The sequence below is a fragment of the Sceloporus undulatus genome, chromosome 1 (assembly GCF_019175285.1).
Source record: "Sceloporus undulatus isolate JIND9_A2432 ecotype Alabama chromosome 1, SceUnd_v1.1, whole genome shotgun sequence".
Taxonomy (NCBI): Eukaryota; Metazoa; Chordata; class Lepidosauria; order Squamata; family Phrynosomatidae; genus Sceloporus; species Sceloporus undulatus.
Genome location: NC_056522.1, coordinates 208,231,960 through 208,254,658, shown reverse-complemented (window position 1 = coordinate 208,254,658; position 22,699 = coordinate 208,231,960). Strand labels below are relative to the sequence as shown.

Here is a 22,699-nt window from a genome sequence, read left to right as displayed (position 1 = left end):
TTGATCTAATTGTATTGACTGGTTTAAATCTTTTGCCCATTTTACCATAAATTCCTTAATTGTTTCTTCTTCCAATTTGAATTTACAAACTAATTTATAAAATTTTGATATTTGTTTTCTCTGATCTTTTATTATCTTTTCTAATTCTATTTCTGCTGGACCTATTCCTTTGATTTTCTGGTCCATCAAAAATCTTTCTTTAAATTGCCTGTATGTAAACCAATTACATGACAGACCTCTTTCCACAATTCTTCTTGGGTTTTCATTTCTCTTTTTCCATGGTGTAATTTAGTAAGTTCCACATATGTCACCCAATAATTCTCTCTTAATTCCTCCCTTACAAACATGGCTTCATTCGAGGATGCCCATAGCGGAATATTTGGACACCATCTCAATTTATACTTTTCCCAAGTTCTATGGATACTGTGGACTGATAAACAGACCAATAAATGGGTCCTAGAGCAAATCAAGCATGGACTTTCCCTAGAAGCCAAGATTACTGAATTGAGGCTGTCCTATTTTGGCCAGATCATGATAAAACATGACTCACTAGAAAAGACAATACAGTAATGACCAGTAACACAGAAGGCAGCAGGAAAAAGGAAGACAGCATTACAGACAGATAGACTGAATCAAGGAAGCCATGGCCCTGAGCCTTCAAGACCTGAACAGGGCTGTTGATGACGCAAACTACACTCATTTATGGGGTCACCATAAGTCAAAGTTGACCTGACAGCAATTAACAACAACGAAAGGGTCCCAGGGAATGCAAACATAGCAAAGATGAGAATGAACCCCTCTCTCTTTTTATTCTTTCTGCAACCATCAAGTTGTGAGATTTTTCTGTTTATTTTGTTGGGCAAACTGGATTTTTAATTCCCTCTATTTTTACCCTCCCCACACCCCAAAAGAGAAAGGCTCCCTGTGCCATATCAACCACAGTCTGCTTCTCCCCACTTGTAGGCTCTTTTCTTTCACAACCCCACCTCGCCCCACCCAAAGCATGTGTGTGCCTGGCGGCCAGGACTTGCTACTCCCTGCGCAGCTGCCCTACATCATTTTATTACTAGGAATTTTATCATCCATGTTTTTTTGATATCTGCACAGTGTCCTGGAATCAAACCTTTACAGATACGGAGGGCCCGCTGTATATTGATCCATGGATAAATCAACACAGCTTTTTGCATCTATTTTTTAAAATATTTTTTTTCTACTTATACACATGTATAAATGGTACTTAGAAGGGGGAGGCTATATTGCTGCTTATTCAGAATGTTACTATACTCATATTTCAATGTCTTTGTGTAACAAAGCTAGGAATTATGTACAATAAGGAAGTACCCCTTGTATTCTCTGTCAGCATATTATCTCCTGCACAGAAGCTTTTTCAAAAGTTACTGAAACTAGTAGAAATGATGAGCATGGCATAATGCAAACATGGATTTAGAGATTCCCGAACCATTTGGAAAATTTTGCAATATTACATTACATTTCTATGTTCATTTTTTTTTCCAAAACCTATCTCCATTCCCAGAAGAGAAGAGAAGAGAAGAGAACAAGGATAGTTTCATTATGTTAATTCCCAATTTTCTAAGCAATGGTAAACTCATACATTTTAGGTATAATCAATGCTTTAATCTGCTACAATGCATAAATTTTAGCATCAGATAATAAGCAAAGAAAAACTGAAAACTTGCTTAAAGGAGGCGGTTGTTACACTGCTCCTGAAAAAACCTTCCCTGGACCCCCTGGATATAAAGAACTACAGGGCTGCATCCCATCTTCCATTTTTGAGCAAGATGATCGAGATGGTTGTCACCCTTCAACTCCAAGTCATCTTGGATGACCCATTTCAAACCGGCTTCAGGACATGATATGGGGTGGAGACTGCCATGGTTGCTCTGGCTGACTACCTTCGTCTAGGCATTGACAGAGGAAGCGTGACACTGTTGGTACTTCTAGACCTCTCAGCGGCCTTTGATACAATAGCTCATGACATCCTCTTGGAACGCCTATGAGAGTTAAGAATCGGTGGCACTGCACTCCAGTGGTTCCGGTCCTTCCTCTCAGGTAGATTCCAGAGGGTGATGCTCGGGGACAGTTGCTTCTCGAAAACGGAGCTTAAATGTGGCGTCCCTCAAGGCGCCATACTGTCCCCGATGCTATATGAAGCTGCTGGGAGAAATCATTTGCAAACATGGGGCAGGGTGTTATCAGTACGCTGATGACACCTAAATATACTTCTCCATGTCCCGATCTCAGCAACTACGACGATAGATGGCATTTCTCCCCTCAATCAGTGTCTTGAGGCGGTAACAGGCTGGATGTGGAAAAACAAACTCAAGCTGAATCCAGACAAAACGGAGGTCCTTACAGTAGGGTCACCCAAACCAGGTATAGGGTTGCAACCTCCAGTCCTAGATGGGGTCACACTCTCCACAAAGGACTGTGTTCGCAATTGGGGGGTGCTCCTAGATCCGTCGGTTCACATGACAAACCAAGTGAATGTGACGATCAGGAGCGCCTGTTATCAGCTCTGGCTGATACGCCAGCTGCGCCCTTTTCTGGAAGTAAAGGATCTAGAAACTGTTGTATATTCACTGGTAACTTCACAACTTGATTCTGTCATGTGCCTAGTCCGGAAACTTCAACTAGTGCAAAATATGGCAGCCAGGTTGGTTGCCGGAAAAACTAAGAGTGACCGAATAACACTTGTCCTAAAATCTCTTCACTGGCTGCCTATTAGTTTCCGGGCAGAGTACAAGGTGTTGGTTATAACCTTTAAAGCCCTACATGGCTTGGGTCCAACCTATTTGAGGGATCACCTATTCCCATATAATCCGCTGCACACACTCAGGTCCTCTGGGAGAAATTTATTGCAGCCTTTAAAAACCAGACTAACTGCTACCTCCCAGAGGGCCTTCTCTGCAATTGCTCCCAGACTTTGGAACAGCCTGCCAGACGAGATCCATCAAATTGCCAGCTGAGACAGCTTTAAAAAAGCTGTCAAGACAGATCTCTTTCGGCAGGCCTTTCCTGAATAAAAGTGTCCGGCCACAGAATGACTGCCCCCCACATCATGGATTAGCCCACCGCTCTGTCCTCATTATATTTTTATTGTGTTAATAATAGATATTTTAATCTCCACTTTTAATTGTATGATGTTTAATCCTGTTTTAAGGGAGGGAATTTGGGACATAATGTTGAATGTGAATATTTTAATGTGTTGTGAGCTGCTTTGATTGTCTCGTCACAGAAATGCGGGATAAAAATAAATATTTATTTATTTATTTATTTCCTTCTTAGGAAGCTTTTAGAAAGACTGTGGTAGGTGAACCAAGTACCTCTTGTCAGACAGATACACTGGACTGCCCTTGTAAGGGTCTACCTTCAGTTCACCAAGAAGCCAAAATATGTACAGTGGCAGGCATTCCTTCCATGTTCTCTGATAGAACAAATTCTGCTTAGACCTCTTTTTTGACTGCCTAGGATCTGATAATTCTCCTGAAAGCCATCCTGCTCCACTTAACAATCCTGGCTTGGCCTCATGCCAAAGCTCACTGACTTCACTTTCCATTTTCAAGTATACCCAATAATGCTCCTGCATGGCATAATTTCTGCATTCTGTCATCTGTAGCTGAGCTGGGTGCATATTCTGTGGAAGATATGATGCAGGCCTGCAGCTCAGTCTTTCACATTTTCTAATTAATTTGGAACTGGTTTGTCCACTCAATGGAAAGACAAAGAACTCCTGGCTTGTTAAAATCACAAGTCAGACAGACTGCTTTAATTCTGCTATATTTACCCTAACTGAAGTCACCATACTTGCTATGTAATCCTGGAGCAAAACTAGAGCAATAATCTTTGTGGGCAATGCTCAAAAAGCAATGATATATTTTCACCCAGGAAATCAGTTCAGTACAGGCCCATTTCCAAATCAGCACAGCTATGTCTGGTTTGCAGAGTGTTTTAGCTAGGCTGGTCTTGATCAAATATGTTTTACACTGGTTATTTTAGGAATATCCAGGCAATGACTAAACAATGAACAACAGTAATTAATTATGCTGTATAAGTGCATGAGAGATGGTGTGTGTGTGTGTGTACATGTGCACATACACACTGCAGCCAAATTTTTGAAGAAAATTAAACAACTGTATATACACTGGTATAAGTCTAGAAATTTAGGCTAAAAATACAAATCCAAAAAACCTGAGTTGACTTATCCATGGGTCAATGTACGTACTAAATAACTTTAACTCTTATTTTAAAAAAAAGAATCATCCTCTGGTGAAAGGCAAGAGTGTAATCTCTCCTGGAAGCTCTGACCCCGCTCTACTCTGTCATCCATTCAACCTTTAGTATGAACACAAACAGTTATTCCTGCTGGAATGTTGTTCTTTGGCATTGTTTTCCTTTGCTTCGTTCTTTACATCTTTTGTTACATGCACTTAAGTTTTCCCCTCAACTTATCCATGGGTAATATCAAAATCCATAATTCTGGCCCCAAAAATCTGCCCTTGCCTTATACATGAGGTCGGGTTATAGTCGAGTATATACGGTACTAGGATCTGTAAGTTTTGTTCTTACCAAAGGTCACTTCACCATTGCCACTCTTGTCGAACAATTGAAAAGCAACAATGAACATTGCATCTGGTGTGCATAAAACTGATTCAAACGCCAAAAACTCTTGAAAGGAGATCAACCTACAAACCAGAAATTAGAAATGTCAGTTAAAAGAGTGAAAGTGTGTGTGTGTGTGTCTCTGTGTGTAAGAGACTGTCTTGTATGCGTACTTACAACAGGGAAAGCAGATTCCCAACAGAACTGATAGAGCTATTCCATTAATACATGTTGTTTTTAAAAAGCACCAGAAGAAGTAATTTATAATGATTATGCTCTTACAACATCAGGAAATAACAGAGAGGATACTATGCAGTGTAAATAACAAAATAAGAAGAATACTATTGTGTTTCCCCGAAAATAAGACATACCCTTAAAATAAGCCATAGCAGGATATCTAAGCAATTGCGCAATATAAGCCATGCCCTGAAAATATGACATAGTGATAGGTGTGGCTATGCAGCGTACCAGCGCAGAGCGGTAAAGAAGATGGGCAGACCTTCTCATCTGCCCCATCGTGACAGCTGCTATCTCAGAGGTGACTAGAGAAATGCGAGCAGCCCCATCAACAAGATCGGCTCCCCCTGTCAGGTCCCAGTTGTTCTGTGTGTGCTGCAAGCTGAGGCATAGAGGGAGACATAGGAGTTTATCACACAGGCCCTGGGGAACAGGCCCACCGCGGAACAGAAGGGGGCAAGAAGGAAATGGAACAGGGATATCACCCATTTTACCACATGAGAGAACTCCGCCAATGCCGCCAGAAGTCCCTGTTCCGCTCCCCATCTGTTTCACAGAGGCTGATTTTCAAGAACTGTTCTGAACTGCTCTGTGGGATGGATGGGGAACGGAACAGGGACTTCCGGCGGCATTGGCGGCATTCTCCCATGTGGTAAAATGGGTGGTATCACCATTCTGTTCCCTTCCCGCTCCCTGCCCTTCCGCGCCAGGCCCGTTCCCCAGGGCCCATGCAAAAGTGAAAGTGAAAGTAAAAGTCTCCTCAGTGAAGTGAGGAGCAGGACACTCTGTTTTAGGTATTGTGTGTCCTCAGGGGGAAGAAGTAAAGCTGTGGCTGCCATTTTACTCAGCATTGTGAATGGAATTCCGGGTGTGGAGAGTTATTTATTTATTTTTATTTATTTATGGTATTTATACCCCGCCCTTCAGCCCTAAAGGCTCTCAGAGCGGCTTACAATTATTATAATATATTATTAAGAAAACAACTTAACTATACTTGAATAAATTTAGATTGTTGTACCATACTTAATAAAAATAAGACATCCCCTGAAAATAAGGCATAGTGTGTCTTCTTGAGGAAAAATAAATGTATAAGACAGTGTCTTATTTTCGTGGAAACACGGTAGGACTGTTTGAATGAGCTTGGGTCTTTCCTCCCTCCTGTGACATTTTGGAATTGACCAAACTGAAGATAAAGTTACTGGTACTAACAAAAACTAATGCTCCAAGCTGATGCGTGTCTACTCAGAAGTAAGCCTCAATGAGTCCATTGGAACTCCCTCTCAGGTGAGATGTATAGGGTTACAGCCCCTTGAGAAGAGTCAACAGCCAGGTACGTACAAGGAGCACATTTAATTTTAATTCCAATTTCTACCTTTTCTCTGTAGAAAACACTGAAGTTGGAGATAGTATCTTCTCCTCAATATCAGCAAATGGGCCACTAGCAAGGAGCGCTTTTTCTGCGCTCCTTTTTTCAGCAGTCCAAGACCACCTTAGGCAGCCCTAGAGCAGTTTCAGGCCAATCCCGGGGTATGCATCGTATGCAAGCCATGGCCCTGAAGTGGTTCTTTGCCCATGTGATTTGGGCCATAGATAGTCTATTTCTTTATACATGCATTTTATTTAGTTTTCTCTATAAAGCAAACATAGGCAGGATTTCACTATTGCAGTTATGAATGTGTAATCTTGAGTAACCCATTTGTGATTGGTTCATATTCATGATCCCTACATATTCATTAGTTTAAGGAGTACATAGGGATTGCAAAAGCCCCCTAATCCCCACTTTCTGGGCAGCATCCATTTCACAAAACAGACCTCTGTTCTCCTGTCAACTGAGAAACAGCTTACTGACCTTCTCACTACCCTCCCACAAGCAATCTCTGGTGCCAGGGGGAATTATGAGCAGATTCTGCTTCTCACTGTCACACCAGACAGTGGGAGAGGAGGGGGAACATCAGTTAGCTGCTTCCAGATCAACAGAAGAACAGACCTCTGTCACCCACAAGAGCTGGTACCTGTTAAGTGAGCAGACACTACTAAATGGTATAACCAGAGTAGTTATGTCACTAAGTAGAGGACACTGAATCGTGGTCACAGTTCAAGCACATTGACAGAACTATGCAAACCATACGTTTTTAGAAGAGCCCATACAGACAGGTCAAATAAAGCTGCTTTCGGTAAGCTTTGAGGTATGTTGTTTAAATGATGCATGCATCCTAAGAGGTCAGAAGCCACGCCAAAGCCATGCTCCACTCCTAAGGACTGGAGCACGGCTTTGGCACAGTTTCTGGCCTCTTAAGATGCATGTGTCATTTTAACAGCATATCTCCAAAGTGACCCAAAGCAACTTTATTTTGGCCTATCTGTACGGGCCCATTACTTTAGTATTTATCCTACTTATCCCCACTTTTTTCAAATGTATAAGGCAAACCTATAATGGGGTTGTGGGGGAAAGATTTGTTCAAAGGGCGTTTGCCTTTGCCTTCCTCTGAGGCTAAAGGAACGTGACTTGCCCAAGGTCACCCAGTTGGTTTCTATGGCCTTGTGAAAATTTGAATCCTGGTTTCCAGACTCTTACTTTAACACTCACATCACTACACTATGCTGGCTAGCCTATATTTGGCTCAGACCTATAACTGGCGGTAAGTCTTGTTGAACTCAATGGGATATATATCTAGATAGACAGAAAGATAGGAATAGTTTAATAAAGTAAATAAACATTAAGACCAGCAATAATATAACAGAAAATTGTTCAAAAACTACAACTGTGCATAACCCACTAATCAAGAATCAGCAATATAGCACTGTAAACAGCATGTAGCATTAGAAAACAGATTAGCATGTCACCCATACAATTCAGCATGAGCAAGATGATTAAATTATAGCTTAGCATGAACTCTGACTCTTCAGGGCAGAAGACTCTCAATCTTTCCTCTAGTGAGGTTCCCCAAAAAGATTAAATAAATAGATTTATCCTTCCTAAGGTTAAACAAAAACAGGAAGGCAAACCTCTCTATGTTTTAGCCAATGTGCAGCAAAAGCAGTTACCCCACTGACCCCTCGAGGCTTTAAGGTCTCCAAGAAAATGGGAGAAAACATAAGGGCTCATGAAATGCCAACTATTCCTCAAGAATACAACATCATATAAATGCATACAGTTTCAACTTTCAGATTCAAATGAAATGATGGTCAAACTTGGATCTTGGCAAAGTTCCTTCCTTGGATTTCACTTCCCACAATCCCACAGCCACCATGATTTCTGGGAACTGTAGTCCAAAGGACAACTTTTACAAACTCAGGTAAAATTGAAGGTAGGGGAAAAAACCCAATACTGTACTACATCTCTCATAATTGTTAGGACCCCTTTAAGAAAGGATTTAAGAAAGCCAAAGCTTCTGGAAACTTCAAAGAAAAATCCTACTATTGACTTTTATTGCAAATCAAAAGATAATGAGCACAATTAGAATTTTAATTAGAAAATGGACTTGGCAAACCTGAGGCTGCACAAGACTGAAATTATACTGTGAAATAGTGCATAAGGGAAATAAAGTAAAATAAATGCATTTATAACAACATCAAAGGTCATAGTCACATACAGAAATCACCCTGAAGAATCCGAGTAGCTTTTATGTTTCACAGAAATGAAATTTAAACATTTTAACCCCCCACCAGCTCATAAAGACTGCATCTGGTTTTGACAGTATCCTCTTTAATTGGCTCTCTACCACTGCTCTCTGGTGGCATTAGTGGCCTCTGCTCCCATCTATCTTTACTTTTTGGTTACTGTCCAGCAACATCTGCACTTCCCTGCTAAAGCAAATTTGGAGATATACATAAAGAGAAGATGAGACAGGCAGGGCTGCTCTGAAACCATACAGGTTAAAAGGCTATGTCTGGGGAAAGTGGACATTTAGTAAATTAGTTTCAAAAAGCAATTTAGAGAACAAAGAACATTGTCCAAAAGTAATGTCTAAAAAGGTCTGTTCAGTATTTATCCTGATTAGACAAATCATTTTCTGGCTATATATAGTGATTAGTGTCTCTCTCCCCAAATAGATCACATTGCTAAATGTTTTGATGTGCACATGTTGGAGGGATGTCACATGACAAAGGTCACATGACATTATCCCATCTTTCCAGCTTGAAGCGTATTCAGCAGGAATGTGCTGGTGTATAAATGGGGAATGGAACTTCTCCACAAACATTGTAAATGAATATGTGAACTTATTACCTCTAAAACATAGCTGCTACTTATAACAAAATGTTGAAACCTAAGGAAGCTATCCAAAGATGTTGCTTATGAGTATGTCCTCTGGATCCATGGACACAGAGAACATCCTTATGCCTGCTTCTCACTTCTGATTACAGCTCAGACAACATAATTTCCAATCAAATGTTAACACAAACTGTTCTCACCCATCCTTTGTCTGATCCGCCACTCCTGCCAACAGCTCCACTGTATTAGGATTATATTGTGGGTCTGTGTACAGGCCTAGGTATCTCCGCACAAAATCTCCTGGTGTCATGTAACGTTCTCCTTCTTGTTCAACAGTGGCATACTAGAGAAGAAGAAAAAGAGAATCAGATATTATTGTATAAATCTTTAGAATAAAAGGCAACAGTCCAATGTAGCATAGAGAAAAGAATGTACTGTATGTAGCATCCCAACAGGCCAATAGGTGTGCATGAAATGCTTCTGCACAGTTTGAATCTTCGTGAAGTCAAAGGCTTTCATGGCCAGAATCCATAGTTTTTGTGGGGTTTTCAAGCTATGTTGTCATGTTCTGGGAGAGTTAATTCCTGACGTTTCGCCAACATCTGTGGCATAGCCCAGATTCCTTAGAAAAACAACTGGATAAACGTCCAGGTTTGAACATTTTTTTTTATTGTCACTGTTATTTTAATTAATAATAAAAAAATTTTTTTAAAGGTTTGAACATTTGAAGCTGTAGTGCTTTATGATACACAGTCAGGCCATTAGATCATCTGTCACAGTAATGTCTAGAGAGATTGGCAGCAGCTCTCTAGGATTTTAAATAAAGATCTTTTGCAACTCCATCTGGAAAAGCCAGTGCTTGAACCACCTGAGGACTTGAGTATGAGGACTCTTATCTGTCTTTCACCATAAAGAGAAAATATGCAAGTCTACCAATGACTGCTGACCTCCTGGGCCATGTGAGTAAGTACTTTTCAGGAGATGTGCAATTTTTCATTTGTTCACTATTTCTACCTGTATTGATGTTTTGTCCCTAGGCAGTGCTAAACTCCTACACAAATACATTCTACCACTCAGGGATGCCCCCCCCCCCCGGGCGAAAAGCATGTAGAACAAACCACTTACTCAGATACACAACAATTAGAAAATGCACATGAAAACACCAACTGAACGTTCCAGACCAAAGACATTTTTCACATTTCTCTGAGGCACTTGTCAGAACAGATTCTGAAAGTTTAAAGGTAATTATACCCAAACAAACTGAAGATTCCTTGCTAGCAGATAAATAATCTGAACTTTGGAATGCATTGAAAAAAATTGTAATATACTAAGTGTATTTATATTCAAAAACAATCTAAACAATGCATCAAATAATCCAAACTAAGCATTTGGAATAAAACATGTTAGCTTGGAAAATAAGCATATATTTTACACTATTTATTCTGCTGCCAAGACCCAAGACTTTGGATTTATTATTCATAGTCTCACACATACGTACATATATACTACCTACGTAACAACCACAGGCTATCAAATGCCATCATAACCAAACAGATACCAAGAAAAGGAGTGCCTCTAGATGGGTAAAAAATGTCAGGAAGTATGGTGATTTCCCACTTCTATTTGTATCTGCATATTCATAAGTATGCATCTAACGTCTTGCTTGAATTATCAATTACTTCTTTTTCTTTCTTCCTTCCCTCTTTCCTCTTTCCCTTCCTGCTGTCCAGAGTCATGTAACATTTCAGAAAATTATTTTCACCAGTGTAAAGTCGAAGGCTTTCATGGCCGGCATCCATAGTTTTTTGTGGGTTTTTCGGGCTATGTAGCCATGCTCCAGAAAAGTTTCTTCCTGACGTTTTGTCAGATGCTGGTGAAACGTCAGGAAGAAACTTTTCTGGAACATGGCCATATAGCCCGAAAAAAACACAAAAAAAGTATTTTCATCAGTTTCCACTGAGACTTTGTTATTTTTATTCAAGAGTTACAATATTGCTTTTGCAATATTATATTAGTTAAGTATTACAATAATTTTTGCGCAAGATAATTCTGTTGTAGTAGTAACATTCTTGTTTCTCTTGCTTGATTTCCTGTGTCCTAGAAAGAATACAGTACCTGTGTTTACTAGGCAGCGGCCATATTTACTGCGCCCGAGACAACAGAAACACATACTACAGACACATTTCATTTTGTATAGTGCTAGGTTAATTAAAACTGTAAATGGGGAATGGAAATGAAAAGTCTTTGGTAATGCCAGGAGCTCCCAGTAAATAGTTTGGAATGGTGAAAACATCATGTGGATCTCCAAAATAAATCAGTTTGTACAGGAACAAAAGCTGGGACCTGCAGAGACTTTTTCCCCATCTGGAAGCACCTAATCTTTCCAAATTCTTTGGCAGACACCATAAAATAATATAAGAAGTCTCTAAGAAAGGAATACCCTATGGTTGAAATATAGCCACTGAGAACAGCTTCTACAAATGCTTCCTAGCAATAGTTTTTCTAGGCAAATGCATTTCTTTGCTCACTGAGGATGGACTAGATATTGTCCTCAGTTTGTACTAATCCTATTTTCCCACTGTTTGTCTTTTTTCTTACCAGAGAAAATACAAGCTATACTTTTAAATGATGAGTAGTGTCGGCATACCATAAAACCTCTCCAGCTGAATATGGGATGTTAATATTTAAGATCTACTGTGGAGCAGGAATGAAGTCACAATGACCTGATACGTGTTTTGGAGGATCACAATGACCCAAGAAAGGACATAGATAGAGCAAAAGGGCAAGCACCATGGGTGATGCTAACCATGACACATTCCTCCCTCTTGCTTATTTTATAATTCCTATGGGGAAGGAAATGAAGACAACAAAGGAAGATATCTGTCAAACTGACAAAACCCAAAATCCCATTTTCCCTTTTTGAAGTTCCTCTTCACTTCCTCTGCCTGTCTGATCATCAAAAACTTGTTTGAGACTATACTGTATTAGTGCATTGACATCTTGGTGCTAAAAATCCGTAAGTTTTCCAGACCAGCTTGTCTATTCCCAGAAAAAACATCAAGGTTTTTCCCATGACTTTTTGGTTACACAAACACTGCTTGGAGGGTAAAAAAAAAGTATAACCCCCCCCCATCAAACCTCACACATATTGTTCATTTTTTCTGGGTTTACCCTCAGATCACTGTCCAATGAGTTTATCAGACAAGGGAAATTGGAAGTATAATCCAATGGCAATCCGAACGCAATCATGGGGTTTAACGTTATTGCATGATAGACTACCATACGCAATGGGAAGTCAGTCCGAACGCAATCATGGGTTTTCACATTATTGCATGAGAGGTGATCACACGCAATTTTGGGCAATGGCAAGCTATTTTCAGGCAATGGGAAGTCAGTTTGAACGCAATTCAAATTCCCATAAATTCACTGAACTAGCAAATTCACGTGAATGCATTCTGGCCACTTTCTTTTCATTAGAAATTAAGAGAAATTCCTCCTGTGTGATAAACTCCCAAGTCTCAAGCATTTTTCTAGGTTCACTTTTTCTTGGCATTCTCCTGGCAGTTGTCTGAATTTTCACCTTTTTGGAGGGGGGAGGAGGGGATTCGCTTTTTATTAATGTTCCCTTGGCTGCCTCCTGGCATTTCTACAGACCTCCCTCTGCTGAACTGGTAATTATTTCCCACTTAACCCTTAACTGCCCTCTAACCAAGTTTAAACTTTCCTTTCCATAGCCTTGTGTGAACCTCTGGTTGTTTTATACTCTGTTTTTGTGCATGTGTGTGTATGGGAGTGCGTGCACATGCATGTTTTGCACATTTCTAAATAAAAACATCTTATTTACATCAAACTAGAGCTTTTTTTTAGTTAGCACTGATCTAAATATGTGTAGAAAGATCCCAGTAAATTATCCACCTCTCGTATGCCTCCTTTTAAGCTACTTAATTCCCCAACATTCAAAGGAGATACTGACCCTGCTGGTAGGAACCCCAAGTCCTGCCACTTTTTTGGGTAACAGCAATAGGAGTGTGGTCTTGAACCACGCTCTACATCTCTGAGATCCTGAACTGGATCAACATGCCTCCTGGTGCAACAGTAAATTTGCATGACAATCCAGTAGAATCCCAATATTTCTGGCTTTTAATGAAACAAGTGTATGCATCAGGATTCCCTTTAGAAGCTACATGAATCCCTAGTTAGGTAATTTGTTTTACATCAAGATGGAAACTGTATGGTCCCTAAAGACTATTTTTGCAGCTCTATGGGTTCTTCCAACCTTTGCCAGATTTAGGAGAGGAAAATGGAGTAAACCCTGGAAGTTGCCACTCCTGGAAGCCTTTCAAATAAGGTGCAGTTGCCCCCTGACATACTTTTTACAGTTAGAAAAGTATTTTTAGAAAACTAGAGGTGGACTTTTACCCACTTCTGATTCTATTTTTTCTGCCCCCACCCCCAGGCACACACACACTTTCCAAGTGCAGATCCTTAGGACTTGCTCTCTCATTTTATATAACAAAATAGCACTATAGCTGGGTGGGATATAAATCTTAAAAATAATCAAATGACATGAATCAGAGACACATTTGAACTGGGCCACAGACACAGCTGAGCTGTCATTTCATGTAGAATACAGGTGAGATAGTCAAAGATGGAAAATTGACAAGCTCCTTGAGCCACCCTATGCTGATGATGTAGTTAGGGGAATGGTGACAAATGAAGCTGGATGAGAAAAATCTAAATTAATATGACCAGAAGGCCAGAGGCCTGCTGGTGTACAAAAGCCTGAGGTTTGTTGAAAAGTGACAAAGAATGCTATCATCCAGCTCATTTTTCTGCTCCCAGTTAGAAAACTGTCATGTACAGTAAGATGAGGAATGAAAGGAAAGTGAGAAATTCTCAGTGCCAAATTATCTGATAGACAAATGTTCTTTTTCTTTCAGTTTGCCATATTCTCTCTCTCTCTCTCTTTCTACTCGATCACCAGAAAGTTCCCACAGGTCATTGGTCTGTTCATCAGCAACTCCTCATCTCTGGCTGACCCCTTGCCCTGCCACATACCTGATTTCTCACTGACCTCTGCTTTCATTTGTGGGAACAAATACTGTGCCTGGGATCACTCAATAAAAACCTTGAATGATGTAAACATGTAAAATATTGGACTGTTAGAGAATTCCATGTCAACTAAACAATCTAAGCCCTAAGGTTTCTGCTTTTTTATTGACAGTAAAAACAATATCATGTCTGAAGGTTAGTCCATAACAAGCAGAGGAATTATACCAAGATTTCTGAGCAAAACTTTCCTTCCATCAAGAAGAAATGCACTATTTTCACTACTGCAATCTGAAGCCGCCTTGTCAGAAAGTACTATAAATGCTGTTGAACTCAACAAAGCTTACTCTACCTGAATACTGAGCTGAGAAGGAAGCAGAGTTCTGTTTTCTCCAGGGGAAATTGGAACTTTTAACTAATGAAATGCTCCCATGATATTTAGAATGGTGTTGGCAGTGAGACAAATTACCAGAGCTTGAGAAAATAATGAAGGCAATTCGTGCATGGTATGTTTTGTTCTCATTTACGTCAGTCAGCTTTTAATCACCTTAGCAGCACATGGCCTAAAAATCAAATATTTCATAGCAAATAGAAGGTTTAATGAACAATCATAATCTCCTGGGAAAGGAAAATGGTGGGTCCCTAGATGTTGCAGACTCCCTCTTCACCAAGGGAAGAGAGTACCATCTGAAAAGGAACTCCTCTTGCAGAGGTCCTCCGCTGATGGCCACAGAAAGGTTTCTGGCCACTGCTATTCTGCTTGGGGAGTATGGGATTAAAAAGGAGCATATAAGGATGATGCAGTGGTTTCAGCATTGGACTATGACTCTGGAGACAACTGACTGAATGGCTCAACCATGGAAACCTACTGGGTGACCCTGGCCAAGTTACATGCTCCCAGCCTCAGAAAAAGGCAAAGGCAAACCAGCTCCAAATAAACCTTGCCCCTCACCGCAAAAAAAAAAAGTGATAGGGTCACCTTAGGGTAGCCATAAGTAGCAAATAACTTGAAGGAATACAACAACAATAAAAAAACAGAGAGAGATAAGTACCCTAAAGGCCAAAAAAGCATGGTGTAGCAGTTTGATTGTTAGACTATAACTCTGGAAACCAAGGTTCGATTCCCAGCTTGGCCATGAAACTCACTGGGTGACTCTAGGCATGCCATATGTTCTCAGCCTCAGGGGAAGCCAATGGTAAAAAATCTTGCCAAGAAAACTCCATGATAGGGTAGGGTCACCATACGTCAGAAATGGCTTGAAGACCCACAACAAGAACAACAACAACAATAACAAACCCTAAAGGCACGAGATCCCATCTCAGCCTGGAAGCTAAGCAGGGTCAGCTCTGGTTAGTATCTGGATGTGAGACCGCCAATGAATCCCAGGTGCTATAGGCTATATTTCAGAGCAAGGAACTGGCAAAAACCTTGCTCAAGAAATCCCTATGAAATTTATGGCATAGCCTTAAGTTGACAGGCAACTTGAAGGCATATATACATATATACACACACAATGGGCTCCAAACCACCTCAGAAGTATACAATCAGAAAAGGTATCTCAGAGATGAAATTGATGTTCTTGTTTTACCTCCCACTGGAACCGAGACCAATTTTTCCCCCAAAATATTTCCCCCCTCCCCAAAAGCAGGTCACAAATCAAAGAAACAACATAGCTAATACTAGAAGTGAAATATGATGCAAAGCACATATCAGTACAATATTCAAAAGAGTAAAGCTCAAAACAGTAAGATAATCATAAGCACATTCCAAACACAAAACATTTTCAGAGTCCATTTTTAAAAAAAGGTAGAAAGGGAGCAGGGAGGGGGGGGAGGCATTCATATCAAGACAAATTAGTGGAGTCATCACCAAATGCTCCAGTTTCCCAACCAAATTCTTTCTCACCAGAAAGTTCAAGCAGTCAGCCAACTTACTCGAACTTGCAACCTGAAAAATTTATAATAGTGTGCAACCTGTTTGGCTAGTTTACTTCAAACTCAAAAGACAGCTGTGGTAATGTAAAGCAGGTATTCTCACCATGACAACTAGACCAGTTTCATTCCTATGATCACTCAGGTCAGCCTCAAACCCACCCTATTAAGGGCCTAGAAACAAACATTCCAGTACCTGCCCTACAGTCATGAACTACACTTTTTCTGGAGACTGTGAGGCCATTCAGACTACCTATTACCCCGGATCAGAACCCAGATTAACCAGAAATAGTGTAGGCAATTTTCATTCCAATTTACTTTTGAAATATGCTTGAAATCTTTATGATATACTTCAAAGGAAATGAGGGCAAAATCAAAATCAAATACAGAATGTTGACTAAAACAAAAACAAACAACTGTGACTACTTTAAAATTATATTTTTTCACTCTGAACTTCAGGAAGCGTATTTTTAATATTTTGATTCCCCTTATCCAAAAATATTTTAGAATCTTTAATTTTCTTAAACCAGTATCTCTAAAGAATATCCCTGTTATCCAGCTCCTACTAAATGAGCAGAAGTTGCATTTCAATAGTGACTGACAGGAATATATAAAAAGTGCATTTGCTCCCAGGCAGAAGTGATACTCAGACATGCCATTGCATAAACAGCTGAGCCTCCAAGCAAAGGATCCTATGAATTTAAAAGAAAAACTGACAAACTTGCAGAGGACAGGGAAAGAACCAGAAAAGAAACCAGTGGTTTCTACATACAAAGATGAGGTGACAAACCTTGCAAGCCCTGGCAGACTGGGAAGGTTCCTAACTGCTTCTTGCCAAATAGCAAGCCTATCTTACTATTAGACAGAGGTGTAACCCTCATCTCAAGCAGCAGATACTGGGGGATAGCACTATCAAAAACAAAAACTGGAACATTTCCAATGAAATCCATGAGAGAGAAAGAAGCCATGTCTCAGGAAGTTAAAAGACTGTCATCATTAGCTAAAAAGACTGACATATTTCAGCCTAAGGATAAGGTCTTCTTCAAGGGGCAACTTAAAAATCAAGACTTCGGAAATTTCAGAACAAGAAACTCCAATACCATTTGTCAAGAAATGTTCAGAAATTTATGCAGTCTTGATGTTCTGTCCCCCCCCCCAAAAAAGGTCTTTAATGTATCCATAGGCTGAGATGCACCAGGTTTTTAAACTAACAAAGACCATCTAGCAACCTGAGACATGCTTCCCTTCTCTCTTGTAAACAGAGGCGTTTATCAGACAGGGTCTCTGCCGCGTGGAACTGGGACTTTTGCATACTGGGTGATTCGAATTCGCGTGCTAATGCGAATGTACTTTCATACCTGGCATCGTTGGATGTGTGCCCCTTCTGTGGGGCTTCCGAACTGAGTACGTACTGGCTCCTCTTTTTGGCGTGTGTTGGCGAGTGCACTTAATAAGTGGATTGGCGATATCCGCATTGGGGCTCTGTTCGATCTCAGTGCGAATGGGTCTGGTGTGAATTCCCAGTCCTGAACTCCATCGCAAGACCCCCAGATTCCAACTTTCCCATGATGCCCTGTTGCAATTTGCCCCACTTTTCCTTCCGGTAGGTCTTTCCTCTTGACGGTTCCAGAGAAGCCAGGGGACAAGCGCTCTTGGCACAGAGGAAAGGTAAGCTTGTGGTCCTTCCAGAGGTTTTTCTGCAGGTTTGAGCATGTTTCGCTGTTGCAAAGTGGAGTTTAAATTTACCTGCTTGTGAAGGGGGGGTTGGGGGGTGGGGGGGTTTCTTCCAATGTTCTTTCTGCTCCTCTCTTTCTGCCTGCCACCGATCCCGTCATCCATTGCCTTCTCCCAGGGGGGCCCATCTGAACCTCTCCTTCTACCTGCCACCGATCCCATCATCCACTGCCTTCTCCCAGGGTGTCCATCTGCACCTCTCCTTCTGCCTGCCACCAATCCCATCATCCACTGCCTTCCCCCAGGGGCCCATCTGAACCTCTCCTTCTACCTGCCACCAATCCCATCACCCACTGCCTTCCTCCAGGGGTCCATCTGAACCTCTCCTTCTACCTGCCACCAATCCCATCATCCACTGCCTTTCCCCAGAGGCCCATCGCTCCTTCTACCTGCCACCAATCCCATCATCCACTGCCTCCCCCAAGGGCCATTGAACCTCCTTCTGCCTACACCACATCCCATCATACACTGCTGCCTTCTCCTAGGACCCTATCTGCCCCCATTATTTGACCTGCAACCCATCGATCATCCTCTGCCTTCTCCCTGGGGCTTTCTGTACCTTTCTTCTCTTCTTCTGCCTGCCACTGATCCCATCATCCATTGCCTCTTCCAGGGGGGCCCATCTGCACCTCTCTTCTGCCCCTGACAACAATCCCATCATCACTGCCTTCCCCCAGGGGTCCATCTGAAACTCTCCTTCTACCTGCCACCGATCCCATCATCCACTGCCTTCCCAGGGCCCATCTGAACCTCTCCTTCTACCTGCACCACATCCCATCATCCACTGCCTTCCCCCAGGGCCCAACTGAACCTCCCCTTCTGCCTGCCACTGATCCATCATCCACTGCCTTCTCTCCTAGGACCCTATCTGCCCACTCTGCCCCATTATTTGACCTGCAACCCATCCCATCCTCCTCTACCTTCCCATGGGGCCCTTCTGCACCTCTCCTTCTGCCTGCCACTGATCCCATCATCCACTGCCTTCTCCTAGCCCTCTATATGCCCCCATTATTTGACCTGCAACCCTCCCATCATCCTCTGCCTTCTCCATGGGGCCTTTCGCACCTCTCCTTCTGCCTGCAACCATCCATCATCCTCTGCCTTCTTCCTGGGGCCCTTCTGCACCTCTCCTTCTGCCTGCCACTGATCCCATCATCCACTGCCTTCTCCTAGGCCCCCTATTGCTCCCGCCCCCTAATTTGACCTGCAACCCTCCCAGAGAAAACCTTGGACAAGCAACACTCTCTCAGCCTCATAGGATGGAAAAGGTGAACCCCATGTGAACAATCCTCCCATAGCTAGCATGTGCATATATATGATCGCTTATAGCTATAGTTATCTACCCGCCTGTAGACCTTCCTGTACATTATGAGTGTTTCTGGGTATGATATCAAGTAATATTCTTGTTTGCATTTTTTCAGATCCTGCAGCACGCTGGGAAAATTTTCTGGACACTGCAGCATCTGAAGTTGGGACCCCCGCTTTTGCGGACTTGCTTGGGGGAATACCTTGCCAGTCTATCCTCAGTGTGTTCTTTCGAATTCCCGGCACCAACTTGTACAAAAACCCGGGAGACAGCAATCGTTAAATAAGCGATAAATATCGTTAATTATGATTTTTAGTCTATCTATTTACAAACTGACGGATATATATGCATACATATATAAATGTATATACACCAACAGACACAGAGCATATGTGATTTCATATGTGTGACTATATATAATATACACACAACACCCACCACACACACACACACACAGACATGGACACATATATAGATAGACAAATATATCATACACATTCAGAAATGCACACACACACACAGCAAATTACGTTGTATAATTTCCCATATATATATAGTGTATATAATGTATATGTGTGGTGTATATATATAAATATACACACACACACACACACACACAGAGATACATATGTGATTTTTTTTTTCGTACCTATGTGTACATACATACATACACACACACCACACAGACCAACAGATCCAGGGAATAAGTAGGGTGTGTGTGTGTGTTTATAAATATATAAATATATAAATATCTATATCATTCAATCTATCTATCTATATACACGCAACACAGAGAAAATGTAGTAACAAAATTATGAGACATACATCCATACATATATATATGCATTGCATATGTGTGTGTATATACTGACACACAAACAGCCAACATGGTACATATATATGTGCCCATATATAAATACATACAAAACACACCCACACACAAAGCATTGTACTTCTGTGCATGTATATAATTTTCATATGTGTGTATACACACACACTCTTACACACAGAGACACTCACACACCTAGAGCTAATGTAATCATATATATGTGTGTATGTGTGTGTGTGCGTGTTTATAAACACACACATACACAACAGTCACACAGATCCAGGAATATTTTAACTCGGTGGTGTGTTGTGTGTGTTTATATCACATATACTGTGTATATATATAATATGCACACAAACACACACAGAGAAAATTTAGTTACAATATTGATATACATAGATATACATGAATGCCAAGGCACGCACAGAGCATGTTGAAATCATACATGTGCATATTATAATAGAAGGTGCATATATATTATATATACACACACACACAAGAGAGCATATGCTATTTTATAGGTTGTACTCACCTATGTATCAATATTATATTAAGATATATATACACACCACTGTGCAAATGCAACTATTTGGGTGTGGGCATATATACCCACACACACAGAGCATATGTAATAATATGTTGGTATATATATTTATATATACACACACACAGACACCTAGAGGAAATGTATCCATATGTATGCTCAGTAGTCCCTCGGGTTACGAAATTAATTCGTTCCGCGGCTCCGTTCGTAACCCGAGTAATTTCGGCAACCCGAAAAGGCTAGCGGCTACGCTGGAAAGCCGCTGCCGCGCTTTGCGGTTTGAATTTCGCGCCGAAAAAAAACATTCGTAACCCGAAAAAACATGTAAACCCGGAACAGTTTTTTTCCTATGCTATTTTTTTTCGTATCCTCGGAAATTTCGTAACGCGCATCAATTCGTATCCCGGGGTACCACTGTATATATATTTATATATAATTTTCCATGCCTATGTTCATATACATACACACACTCACACACACAACATGCAGAACCGGGCATTGCTAATTTGTTGCAGGCAGGAAGGTAATTGTTACATTAAAACCAAGCAGGAATGTAGAGAGGAAACAGTAACGGGACACGCTGTATCGCATTGTTAACATGCAGAGCTTGCTCTCCAGCTGTTTACCGGGCTGTCATGCGAGGCATGAAAACAGGAAAAGCGTTTAAGGTCGCGACCCACGGCAGGGCACCACTGAGCATGCACGAGGCGGCCAATACGAATCGGCCAATCCGCATGTTAAGGTCCGGTTTGGTAAACATTCTGCACTGAAGGCACTGCGCGTGAATGTGGATCGGGCAATTCGAAACGCGCCAATGCGGAAGGACTCCCAGGTATCAAAGTACATTTGCGTTAGCACGCGATCGAATCGCCCAGTACGCAAAAGCCCCAGTCCGCGCGGCAGAGACCTCTGTCTGATAAATGCCAGACACTAATCAGTGCTTTAGGTGCTTTGACCACCTAACTATTCCTTCTCTTGGAAGACATATACGTTTATACCATACAGCCAGGCCTGCAACCCAAACTGGTTCTGCTGCCCTCAGGGTGATGGGGGACACTGTCAGATTGCCAGTATTAAGATAGAATTCAACAGCAAGTCTAAATGGCTTCTGCACCCAGAACAGAGGGGGTCAACTTCCTTTACCTGGGAAAACAACTATCTGGGCCTGGCTTACCAAACAAAAATTCTTAGGGTGCATGGTCCATAGCCTGAAAACCCAGGCACTACCCCAACCAGGGTGTCAGAATGCACACAAAGTTTAAGAGACTCTGATGGTTGCCTTAAGGCAGCTGTTATGGTGGGTTGCAACCAGGCACATGAGCAAATTGAGTCTCTCAAAGTATCATTAGAAGTAGAATGAAAGGTATAGCTGTGTTAGTCTGTAAAATCAATGTGGAAAGAGATCTTGTAGTACTTAGAGACTAAGGGCCCAAACAGACAGGCCAAAATAAAGCCTTCAGGTCACTTTGTTTGGAGGTATGCTTAAGAGGCCAGAAGCTGTGCCCAGAGTCACACTCCTGTCCTTAGGACTGGAGCGAGCTTTGGCACGGCTTCCGGCCTCTTAGGACGCATGCATCATTAAAACAGCATACTGTACAGTGGTACCTCGGGATACGAAATACCCAGGTTACGAAATTTTCGGGATACGAAAAAATCCCATAGGGAATCATTGTTCCCGGTTACGAATGTTTTTTTCGGGTTACGAAAAAACTTTGGTGCTTTTTCGGCTTTTTTGCACGGAATCGCGGCTTTTCCCCATTAGCGCCTATGGCAATTCGGCTTACGAAGGCTTTTCGGGTTACGAAAGCGGCCGCGGAACGAATTAATTTCGTAACCCGAGAAGCACTGTACCTCCAAATGATCTGAGGCAGCTTATTTTGGCCTGTCTGTTTGGGCCCTTACTGAAGGAAAGAAGCTGGCAGCATGATCTTTCAAGAACTGTCCGAGTTCTTCATTAGGCTGCTGCTCTGGCTGTTCTCTACCTCTGGCAAGGAGGTGGCTGGCAACACAGGGGAAGGGGTGGAGATCAGAGGACAAAGAGTTAAAAGTGAATTGAGGGACTGGATGTTCTGCGTGTAAAACATATGAGTATAAAGAGATGATATATTTAAAATGTGTTTCCATCCTAATTCAGGAAAACTTGTTTTGTTAATCATTAAATTATTGCTTTTCTTCTTCTAACCCACCCAAAGGCCTTTGTAATTGAGCAGCCATACTGTTAATAAAATAATTATA

General features: G+C 41.5%; 1 protein-coding gene across 1 annotated transcript in view; it reads right to left on the bottom strand.

Moving 5' to 3' along the window:
- Positions 1 to 22,699, bottom strand: part of SLC25A12 (solute carrier family 25 member 12) — a 95,090-nt gene that overhangs the window by 62,854 nt on the left and 9,537 nt on the right. Inside the window, exons 3-4 of the mRNA XM_042444525.1 lie at positions 9,271 to 9,413; positions 4,588 to 4,703 (exon numbers count right to left, since the gene is read on the bottom strand). Of these exons, the coding sequence (XP_042300459.1) occupies positions 4,588 to 4,703; positions 9,271 to 9,413 (259 nt within the window). The remainder of the gene's footprint in view (positions 1 to 4,587; positions 4,704 to 9,270; positions 9,414 to 22,699) is intronic.